Source organism: Neophocaena asiaeorientalis, unplaced genomic scaffold, assembly GCF_003031525.2.
Source record: "Neophocaena asiaeorientalis asiaeorientalis breed wild unplaced genomic scaffold, Neophocaena_asiaeorientalis_V1.1 scaffold180, whole genome shotgun sequence".
In the NCBI taxonomy this organism is placed as follows: domain Eukaryota; kingdom Metazoa; phylum Chordata; class Mammalia; order Artiodactyla; family Phocoenidae; genus Neophocaena; species Neophocaena asiaeorientalis.
This window is the reverse complement of record NW_020173697.1, coordinates 1,120,165-1,132,087: the sequence shown is the minus strand read 5'-3', so window position 1 is coordinate 1,132,087 and position 11,923 is coordinate 1,120,165. Positions and strand designations below refer to the sequence as shown.

The 11,923-nt window shown below is 34.5% G+C and overlaps 1 protein-coding gene across 1 annotated transcript; it reads left to right on the top strand.

Moving 5' to 3' along the window:
- Positions 1–702: 702 nt before the first annotated feature.
- On the top strand, positions 703–4,334 carry SAP30 (Sin3A associated protein 30; the record flags this gene model as incomplete). The annotated part of the gene is made up of 4 exons (XM_024750520.1): positions 703–714; positions 1,327–1,452; positions 1,862–1,960; positions 4,000–4,334. Coding segments are annotated over 4 exons (360 nt in total), but the record flags the coding sequence as incomplete, so codon positions are not given.
- Positions 4,335–11,923: the final 7,589 nt, after the last annotated feature.

Genomic DNA, 11,923 nt, shown 5'->3' with positions numbered 1-11,923 from the left:
CGCCCGCCCGCGACCCCACCCCCGCCCTGCCTCCCCCTCCTCCTCCGCGGGGGCCGGGGCGCGAAACAAAGGGGGCGGCCGAGCAGAGGGCCCGGAGTAGCTGTCCTGCAGCCCGGCGGCTCCTGGTGGAACGGAGGCGCCTTCTTTGTTTTGCTGCCCGAGCCGGCGCTCGGCCCCGGGGAGTAGCTCCCCCGGTCTGGGGACAGTGGAGTGCTGGTAGGGCCTGACGCCGCGGGCGACAAGGATCCCGTTCCCCGTCCCGCGGGCGCGGGTGCAGGGGACGCCTGGCTGCGAGCCGAGCGGCCGTGTCAGCATCCCGGGCAGCCGCTCCCAACGTGGGGAGCGCGCAGCCTCTGCGGATTTGCCCTCCGTTTGGCAGCCATCAGGGTTTCTTTCTTCGTCCTTTCGCACGTTTGTTCTTTTGACCGTCGCTGAGGTTTTTAGAAACGGCCATTTCCACTTACCGGAGCTCTGGGCGACCGTAATAAATAACAAGATGCAAGAGCCGGCACCCATCGTGCATCTTTTTAGCTTGCACTTAGCTTAATTTAAAAGCCTATTAGCTCAGTCCTCAATTGTTTTTTTTTAAGGAGTAACTGCTAATGTACGAAACCCGGTATTTCAGATGTTACCGTACAGCTCTCAGAACTATGTAATTAAGGTTTTCTGCCTATTCAGTTAGTTCCTCCGTCGTGTTCATGAGAAACTTTTCAGGTATACTTGAATAATTTCACATTGCTTTGGTTGGAAAAACGTATTACTGATAAATGCATTTATTTAATACGGAGAGAAGTTCATAATTCAAATTTAAATTTAGGATGTGAAATCAGCAACTTATTTGTAAAAATGGGTAGTTTTGTGCTCGATTATAATTTGAGTATTAAGTTAGCAAGGTTAGGAAGCATACATTACGGTATTTTAATTAAAATGCTCTTTAAGTAGAGAAGATGCTATCAAATAGCAAAATTGTGAACAGCATCATTTTCCCCTTGTTAAAAAAAAAACAGCATGACTGAACTAATCTAGTTCACCATCGCTGCAATTTGATGACAGAATCCAGATGGTAGGAATTTCTCGTTCTTCTCTGCGTCTCGCTTCCCTTACTGGCACCTCTCCCCACCCCACCCCCAATCTTCTTAACAATATTACCAGACATGGTAGGTTTTAACTGGGTTCAGGACTGGAGTAGAAAGAAACGTGCGTTGTCTTAACAATGGCCTGTTAGGACTGTTGTTTTTATTTTTAATAATTCACTGTTACGTATTTTTAATACATAGACACATTTTACGGCAATCATAAGTAGTCTGTGAAACTTTTCTGTTTCAGGCAAGGCATCTTTACATTTGTGATTATCATAAAAACTTAATTCAGAGCGTTCGAAACAGAAGAAAGAGAAAAGGGAGTGATGATGATGGAGGAGATTCACCTGTTCAAGATATTGATACTCCAGAGGTAGGTGAAAGTTTTCATATGTTAAATGTAAATCTTAAGTCCTCCATTCTGAAAGTTTTATTTAAAAAATATGAACAAATTTTAAAAATACTTAAAGCATTTGAAAAATCTGAAAATGAAAGCAAAATTAAATATGGCCAGTTAACATGCAGTTACACATTTGGACTTGTTACAGTTTCAATTGACAACTCTTAGAGCGCTGTTGTCTTATGAGTTCTTTTTTTTGGTCCCTGGTCTTTAATAATTATGCTCAAAAGATTGAAGTGTTTAATACATTTGTAGTTTTGATTATATAAAAGGCATTTTTAATAATGGAGTTAAGTTTTCATTGTGTTGTGTGTTGAAATTGCATTGTTGTTATATATAACAAAGCTAAGTCTTTACCAAATGATATGTTAATTTTTTCCAGGTTGATTTATACCAATTACAGGTGAATACACTTAGGAGATACAAAAGACACTTCAAACTCCCAACCAGACCAGGACTTAATAAAGCACAGCTGGTGGAGGTATATATGAGTTTTAAGCTATTTAACCTTTAAATGAGCCTGTTCATATAAAAAAGGGTCATTAAATGCTAATGACGTTGTTAATGTAGCATATATAACAATACCTTTTATCAGGAGTTAGAAAAATCAAAGTTAGTAAAAAATTTATTGTGGAAGAAATGTTTGTCTACCACGTAGGAAATTCCTTTGTGTAATGACTACTCAATGGATTGTGTGCAGTTTTCTAAGCATCTTCCAATAATGACTTTCAGAAATAGTGAGTGAAAGTTTTTTTAATTCTCATTCTAGAAACCTGTTTATTTTAAAATTCTATTTGTTAAGTAAACATTTATTGAACACCTAATTGAGGCATAATAAAATAAATTAATAAACTTTGATGTCTTTGTTAGAATTTATTTTTTGAAGTTTTTGATGGAGTAGGTTTTACAGATAAGCCCCTAAACAGTATTCCCATCCCTGGCTGATTTAACTATTTCAGAACTTGTCCTGGTTGATGTTAGTTTTACTTGAAGCACCCATGTTTTTACATCTAGAATATGCAAAGACTTGTATCCAAGCTTTTACTTATAGTTTCTTGATATAGGAGTTTTATTACTTCAGTGAATTTTAAAAAATTGAGTGTGTTTGTGTTCTCAGGAAATAATAGAGCCAAGAAATCTGTACATCATCTTAAGATATTTATAGATTTATATGTTTGTACTTCAATCATATTTAAAAGAAAAATGCTTAACCTATTCAACAGGATATAAGTAAATACATAAATAAGTTTTCTTATATTCTTCAGCTTGAATTTAGTAATCCAACATTTTCTAAAACATGCATATTGAATAAGATAGAAGATGAGTAGAATGCTTTTTAACATTAAGGTCCAGTATATTAACGCTTTAGCCAGAGCTGCATCTTTCCTTCTTGCCTAGGCAACAAAAATCTAATTTTTCTTTAAATTTGATTTAAAAGATCACATCCTTTTTGGATTGTATAGTACATTAATATTAACATAAATATAGATATTGCCTGCCATGATGAAACTATATTGATATGTATACAGTTTACTAATCAAGTGGAGGTACCTTTGTTTTGGGACAAATGAGAACTGAAGAAATGATTATTTTAAATGTTACATTTAAATGTATATATTTTTTAAATGCAGAAATCAAACTTGAAGTTTTTGATAATCTGATCTTCTTTTTAAAAAGTTAAATTATTTCTAGAGCTATTTTCTGTTTTAGAAATGAGAAATCCAAATAGTCACGAGTGTTGTAACTTACTCAGAAATGCAGGTATTTACAAATGATTCCAGAGTTGAGTGACTGTCCTCCTAAGTCTCTTAATTATCTTTCTCTTTAAGAAGTTTTATCTTCTAGAATCTAAATATGCATATCAGCGCCCCAGTTTAGTCTATTATACTTCTATTGGTAGTTGCAGTGCACAGAATGAAAAGGCAAGAAAGCAGGTAAACATTCTTCAGTGGACATCCCTTTTTCCCTTCTCATTTTCCATCAATAATTTTTATTCAGAATAATTTTCAGGGAACCTTAACAAAAAATATTGCCAATGAATGAATGTAAGTTGTAGCAGACATATTTGTAAGATAATTCATTATTTGTTTCTATAGTACCAAAGCTTTTTCAACTTAATATTTATCCTTTTTCCATAAGTAGAGACTAAACCATTATATGATGCATGTGGACTCCTACATTCTGTTCTGTTTCATTGATATTTGAAGTTTAAAAGTAAAACTACTTAAATCCTAATCTATATCTCAGTTATAAAATTCAAAATAAGTAAAAGGAAATACACATTCTAATTAATATATAGTTAATTGAGTGGGCCAAGGGATCCTTTGAAATCACACTATCTCTTGTTCACAATATCTTACTCTTATATGCTTTTCATCCTGTTGGTTCTTTGTTAAATTTATTTTTAAAAGGAAATAGCTCTTATCACACATTTTCTTTTGATGACAGTATTTTTTACCTAGTTTATAAAATCTGTTAATATCTATAATTTAATTTCCTCAATTTTTTTTTTCTTTATAGATAGTTGGTTGCCACTTTAGGTCAATTCCAGTGAATGAAAAAGACACCTTAACATATTTCATCTACTCAGTGAAGAATGACAAGAACAAGTCAGATCTCAAGGTTGATAGTGGTGTTCACTAGGAGAGATGGAATTGAGAGTAAGACTTGGATGTTCATGTTAAGACTGCTTACTGCTTTTTCACATGTAGAAATGTTCCTTGTGTATTTTTTCTACAGAAGATTTTCTCTGGTTTTATTTTCTTTGTTTCTGAGTCTTAATATTTAGTTGGAAACTCATGTAAAATGAGCTTTCCTAGATTAAAAAATATTTTAAATAAAGGTTATTACTATTATAGTTGCTTCAGTGTATTTATTTTGTGAAACTTGATTTTTATTTTAAACTGACTTTTATTTAGGGATCAGTATTAATTGAGATTTTAATGTGAAGATCATTTTGTTACCTTTTTTCTTTTTTCTTTTTTTAATTCTGAGGAACTAACAGAAGTAACAGATGTAGCACATTTGCTTTCTCTGGGACAGTCTGATTTGGAATTAAGGATATCCTAAATACTATTATTTTTTAAAGTGCTTTTCAGTACTAACAGGTTTGAAATATCAGGAAGAACAAATAGTTTAATGCCTGCCTCCTTCCAAAGAAGACGTAATGTGTCAGCAAAGGTAAACACAGTGCTGAAAATTGAAACCTGAACATAGAATTAAATAGTTTGTTGTTTCTTTAAATTTTGTTTTAGTGAAAAGGTATTTATATGGCACAAATATAGAAAGAACCTCTGCACTGCCCCTTAATTTTCAGTCATGTTCTGTACTGTTTACACTGCAGATTAAAGCTAATAAATTGGAGAGATCTAGAAATCTAACAAGATCTTAAAATTTTGGTCATACATAGCTCTGACTTGAGTTCTATATTATTTCCTTTTTATATTTCATTCTCTATCAGTTTTCTCTTAAATATTTTTAACCTCTGCTTTTCCTGAGATTGTATTATTTAACCAGGGTCTTAGAGTTACAAATCAAATTTATAGCTTGTGACATCAGAACAGAACAACAGTTTCAGTGAAGTGTTCTGAGATTGTGGTACAAATTTCAGGATGGAAATGGCCGAGACCATTAATGTAGCTCAGGATATCTCAAGGTTGACATTTGGGCCTGATAATTCTTTATTGTGGGAGGCTGTCCTTTGTGTTGTAGGTTTGGCAGACTCACTGGAGTCCACACACTAGAACCAGTAGAGCTCCAAAAGTGATAACCGAAAATATCTCTAGACATTGTCAAATGTCCCTGGTGGGGACAGAATCACCCCTGATTGGGAACTGCTATGTAGCCAAATTTAAAGAACATACTGGTTCAAAAACAAAAAAAAAGAGAACATACTGGTTCAATAGAAGGTGAGTCTTTGTATTTTTAAGTGTTCTGAGTGTATTGACAGCTAGAAAATAATGGCGAACTCTAACGCTACTGGTCCTTGTTCTTGCTGTGACCATTTAAAGATTTACTTGTTACTTTGTTGATGAGCCAGAGCTTGTAATAATTGGTATTACAGAAACCTCTGGTTTCCAGTACTCCAGAAATCTCCATGAGAAGTTTTTTTCTTAGCTGTATGAAGATGAACCACATAGCTACAAGATGTGGTGGTTTATTTGAAGAAAGTATTACCTGTATATTTTATATTTTTACCTAAATCTATAAAGACTTAGTTTTTCAATTGAAACTTGCCTGTAGGCTTATTTTTTCCTATAAAACCACACTCCATTCTTATGAAAAAAGCTTGAAATTATTTGCTGACATTAAAATGTATGTTTATGAATACAATGAATCAATGTTAGCTTCATAGAATTATGTGCATAAAATGTAGTTGTATAAAAAAGTGAAAGAGTAAGAGTTGAGTGTTGATTATCCAGTGAAATTAAATCCTCGTTAGAGCAATGTAAAACATGAAAAATTGAGGACTTAAGAGCCTCCCCAAAGATGAGAGACTCAAGAAGCTGCAGTGTACAGGTTTTACATAAAAATTTTAATTCTTTGCTGTTGGCTTTTAAAAATTACAAGTTTAGTGGAAATCTTTTTACTTACCTATATCTGAACAAGAAAAAGTAAATCTCTGTAAGTATATGGTTTACTTTTAATATTAGAGCACCAGGAAAAGAATCCAAATTTGACTACCATTGGGGTAGGATGTGTGGCAGCATCTCAAGAAATAAGTTATTTGGTAACTAACTTTTACTGAATAATTTAGCAAAAGGCTAAAAATTAATGTCTGAAATAAATTTCTTTAAGAAAGTAAGCTCTATTATTTCTGCATAAAGTTTTTTATTTAATTGATGTTAGCCTTTAATACAATTTGGTAGTATTTAGTGTGTTCACAATGTGTGCAACCACCAGAGCTCTATTTTAAAAACTTTTCCTTACCCCATAGAAACACTGATAAGTAACTATTCCCAATTCCACCTCTTCCCATCCCCTGATATAACCGCTAATCTTTCTGTTTCTATGGGCTTGCCTATTATGGATATAGCATGTAAAGGGAATCATACAGTACATGTCCTTTTGTTTCTGGATTCTTTTTGCTTTAATATTTTCAAGGTTTATCTAAATTGCAGCATATATTAGTACTTTTTGCTTTTTATGGTGAATAACAGTCCATTGTGTGAATTTCTTTTTCCAGTCATCCATTGATGGACATTTAGATATTTGGATTTCCACCTTTGGCTATTATGAATAATGCTGCTATAAACATTCGTGTACAAGTTTCTGTGCGGACATGTCTTCATTTTTCTTGGATATATATCTAGGAGTGGAGTTGCTGAGTCACATGGTAATTCTATAACGTTTTGAGGAACCTCCAAACTTTTCCATAGTGGCTGTATCATTGTACATTCCTAACAGCTATTTCTCCAAATTGCTAATACTTGTATTTCCTTTTTTTTTTTTTTTTATTAAAGCCATCCTAGGTGCGAAGTGGTATCTCACTGTGGTTTTGATTCACATTTCTTTTCAGTTCCTTTGTTCATTTTTAAATTGGGTTGTTTTTGTCGTTGCTGAGTTGCAGGAGTTCTTCCCCCCGCACCCCGGTATGCGGGCCTCTCACTGTTGTGGCCTCTCCCGTTGCAGAGCACAGGCTCCACACACGCAGGCTCAGCAGCCATGGCTCACGGGCCCAGCCGCTCCGTGGCATGTGGGATCTTCCCGGAACGGGGCACGAACCTGTGTCCCCTGCATCGGCAGGCAGACTCTCAACCACTGCGCCACCAGGGAAGCCCCTATAGGAGTTCTTTATTCTAGGTATTGACTCTACATCCAATATATGATTTACAAATATTTTCTCCCATTCTGTAGATTGCCTTTTCACATTCTTGTTAATGTTCTTTGATGCATAAAAGTTTAAAAGTTTTATTTAGTACAATTAATTTTTTTCTTTTGTTGCTTATACTTTTGGTGTCAAGCCTAAGAATCCATTGCCAAATCCAATGTTATAAAGATTAGCCCGTATGTTTTTTCTAGGAATTTTATAGTTTTAGCTCTTAAATTTAGGGCATTGACCCATTTTGAGTCAATTTTGGTATATGGAGTGAGGTAGAGTTCCAGCTTCATTCTTTTGAATGAGGTTATCCAGTTCCAGCAGTATTTGTTGAAGAGACTGTTTTTTCCCCACTGAATGGTCTTGGCACCTTTGTCAAAAATCAGTTTGCCATAGATGTTTTGTTTTATTTCTATATTCTCAATTCTGTTCCTTTGGCCTATATTAAGCCAGTACCATACACATTTGACTACTGTAGCCTTGTAGTAGGTTTTAAAATCAGAAGGTTTGGGCTTCCCTGGTGGCGCAGTGGTTGAGAGTCCGCCTGCCGATGCAGGGGACATGGGTTCGTGCCCCGGTCCGGGAGGATCCCACATGCCGCGGAGCGGCTGGGCCCGTGAGCCATGGCCGCTGAGCCTGCGTGTCCGGAGCCTGTGCTCCGCAACGGGAGAGGCCACAACTGTGAGAGGCCCGCATACCTCAGAAAAAAAAAAAAAAATCAGAAGGTTTGAGTCCTCCCACTTTGTTTTTCTTTTTCAGTATTGTTTAGGATATTTGGGGCCCCTTGCAGTTCCATATGAATCATTCATCTGTCAATGGACATTTAGGTTGTTTCTGAAAAAAAAAAAAAAAAAAAAAAAACAAGACCATTAGAATTTTGATGAGGATTGTACTGAATCTGTAGATCGCTTGACAGTTACCATCTTAAAAATGTTAAGTATTTCAATCAGTGAACATGGATTATCTTTCCATTACTTTTAGGTCTTCTTTAATTTCTTTCTGTAATGTTTTGTAGTTTCCAGTGTACAGGTCTTTCACCTCTTTGGTTAAATTTATTCATGATATTTTATCCTTTTTGATGTTATTATAAATGGAATTGTTTTGTTAATATCTTTTTTTGGATTGTTCCTTACTGGTGTATAAAACACTGATTAGTGTGTGTTGACCCTGTTGAATTCATTTATTAGCTCTAGTAGTATTTTTGTGGATTTTATGATATTTTCTATATATGGAATCATGTTATCTTTAAATAGAGATAATTTTACTTCTTCCTTTTTAATTTGGATGCCTTTTATTTATTTTTCTTGCCGAATTGCTCTGACTAGGACTTAAAGTACAATGTTGAGTAGTAGGGATGAAAACAGGCATCCTTGTCTTGTTCTTTATCTTATGAAGGCAGCTTTCAGTCTTTCACCATGGAGTATAATGTTAATTGTGGATATATCGTAAATGCTCTTTACTTTATTAAGGAAGTTTCCTTCTATTCTTAGTTTGCTGAGTTTTTTAATCATGAAAGGGTGTTGAATTTTGTCAAATACTTTTTCTATAACTATTGAAGTAATCATATTTTCCTCCCCTTTGTTCTGTTAATTTAGTGTATTACATTGAATTGTTTTCTTTGGTTGAACCACCCTTGCATTCCTGGGATAAATAGCACTTGGTTATGGTGTATAATCCTTTTAGTGTGCTGTTGGGTTTGGTTTGTTAGTATTTTGTTGAAGATTTTTACATCTATATTCATAAGGGATATTGTTCTATATTTTCTTCTGCTGTCTTTATCTGACTTTGTTATCAGGATAATGCTGGCCTCATTGAATGTGTTAGAAAGTGTTCTCTCTTTTTTTATTTTTTGGAAAAATTTGAATAGGAGTGACATTAATTTATCTTTATATTTTTGAATTCACTAGCAAAACCATCTGGTCCAGGACATTTCTTTGATGGAAAATTTTTGATTATTGATTCAATCTCTACTTATTACAGGGCAGTTGAGGTTTTCTATTTATCCTTGAGTCAGCTTTGGTAATTTTGTGTTTCTAGGAATTTGTCCATTTCATCTATTTTATTCAATTTGTTGTACAATTGTTCATAGTGTTCTCTTATAATACTTTTAATTTCTGTAAGGTTGGTTGTAATGTCCCTGCTTTTATTTGTAATTTTAGTTATATGTACTTTCTCTCTCTCTTTTTTTTTTTAGTAGTCTAGCTGAGGGTTTGTCAATTTTGTTGATATTTTATTTGGTTTCATTGATTTTTTTTTGTTTTTTTTGGCTGCATTGGGTCTTCATTGCTGCGTGCGGGCTTTCTCTAGTTGTGGTGAGTGGGGCTACTTTTCATTGCGGTGGGCAGGCTTCTCATTGCCGTGGCTTCTCTTGTTGTGGAGCACAGGCTCTAGGTGCATGGGCTTCAGTATTTGTGGCACATGGGCTCAGTAGTTGTGGCTCGTGGGCTCTAGAACGCAGGCTCAGTAGTTGTGGGACGCAGGCTTAGTTGCTCTGCAGCATGGGGGATCTTCCCGGACCAGGGATCGAACCCGTGTCCCCTGCATTGGCAGGCGGATTCTTAACCACTGCACCACCAGGGAAGTCCCTCTGGTTTCTTAAGGTGCAAAGTTCAGTTGATTTGAGATCTTTCTTCTGTATTAATGTATATGTTTGCAGCTATAAATTTCTCTCTGAGTACTTCTTTTGCTGCATCCCATAAGTTTGGTATGTTTTATTTTTGTTTTCATTCATCTCAAAGTATTTTCTGACTTTGCTATTTCTTTCTTCTTTGACTCATTGGTTGTTAAGGATGCATTGTTTAATTTCCACATATTTGTGGATTTTCCTGTTTTTCTTCTGTTACTGATTTCTAGCTTCATTCCATTATGGTTAGAGAAGATAGTTTGTATGATTTCAATTTTTTTAATTTATGGAAAATTGTTTTATGGGCTAACAGACTATCCTGAAGAATGTTCCATGTGCACTTGAGAAGAATGTGTCTTCTGCTATTGTTGGGTGAAGTTCTGATTATGTCTGTTAGGTCTAGGTGGTTTAGAGTATTATTCAAGTCCTCTGTTTCCTTTTTAATTTTCTGTCTAGATGTCTATCCATTATTTAAAGTAAAGTATTGAGACCTCTAACTATTATTGTAGAACTATTTCTCCTTTCAGTTCTGTCAATGTTTCCTTCATATATTTTCTGGCTCTGTTGTTTGGTGCATATATATCTATAATTTTTATATCTTGTTGTGGATTGACCCTTTTAACTATAAAATGTCTTTCCTTGTCTCTTGTACAATTTTTTTAATTTAAAATCTGTATTGTCTGATATTTGTATAGCCATGCCAGCCAGCTCTCTTTTAGCTGCTATTTGTATGGATTTACATAGTTTTGATAGCAAAATTCAGATTATGATCTAGGCAAGTGATGGTGGTTCAAAAATAAATTTTTGTCATGTTATTGCTTATTTATTTAACTGGAGTTAGTTTAAAAGTGTCAAGAAATGTCTTATATGCATATATATTTTTTTAAGTGTGTGTACTGTTTACTATAGAATTTATTCTTTGGGGATTAGGATATTTCTTGTATTTCTTTGTAGCTAAAAGCTGATACTATAAACTTTAGTTTACTATATGCATCATGTCCCAGTTGCATTTATAGTCTACATAGTCAACTATAGTTCTCAAATAATAATCATATTAATTGCTACTAGATTATCATATATGTGTTTGTGTGTGTGTGTATTGTATGTGTGTGTATTCCCTTTAATGCATATTTAAAGTAGACATCAAGTCAGTTTTATACCCATAGTACCCAACAGGCTTACATTTTGACTTCTAAAACTCTGGAAATGGAGATCACATATACTTCTTTTGTTGAAAATTTACTATAGGTTTTTATTTGTAAAATTCTGAGAGTATATTGGCTACATGTATGGCATGCATTTCTCTCCAGGTATACCACTATACCAAGTTGAGCACATTTTGGTGATACCATTCTATAGAAGTAAATTGAGAAAGCTAATTCAATGTTAATTTACTATACTTTTCTAATATCAGTTTCTCTTTAATTCTTTGACAGAAAAGTTTAGGTTTAGGTGGTTAATGCAGTATGATTTAGAAATATATGAATTTGATAATTTTTTCCTTTTGGGAAAATTATTTTAAAGCCAATAGTATTTTACTGGTAAGATTATTTACATTTTAAAAGTACCTGTCATAATACTTTGCTAAGACAATTTATTATTGAAAGAATTCATGTGTATTTCTGGGCAATTATAAGGAAGTTAAGGTTGCAGAATGAGCTGTGAATGTTCTTACCTGTCCTCTCCCTCTAAGAGTTGTTGCTCATTGTTTTGTTTCTCCATGTTGCTTCCAATTCTCTAATAATCCTTTAGGATTAGTACCTAATCCCAGCAAACAAAAATATTCAAGGAGTCCCTATGGATTATGATGAGGAAAAGAAAAATTTTATCAAGAAGAGATGAGCTATTAGTAAGTATTACTGTCAACTTTGTGCTCAGCACCATGGAATTCATAGTAAGAACAAGAATATAGAAAGTCAAAGATAAAAATACAGAAATTGTTATTCATTTAAGCATTTAACATATATGAGCTATCTGAAATGTACTTGTCGCGTACAAATAAA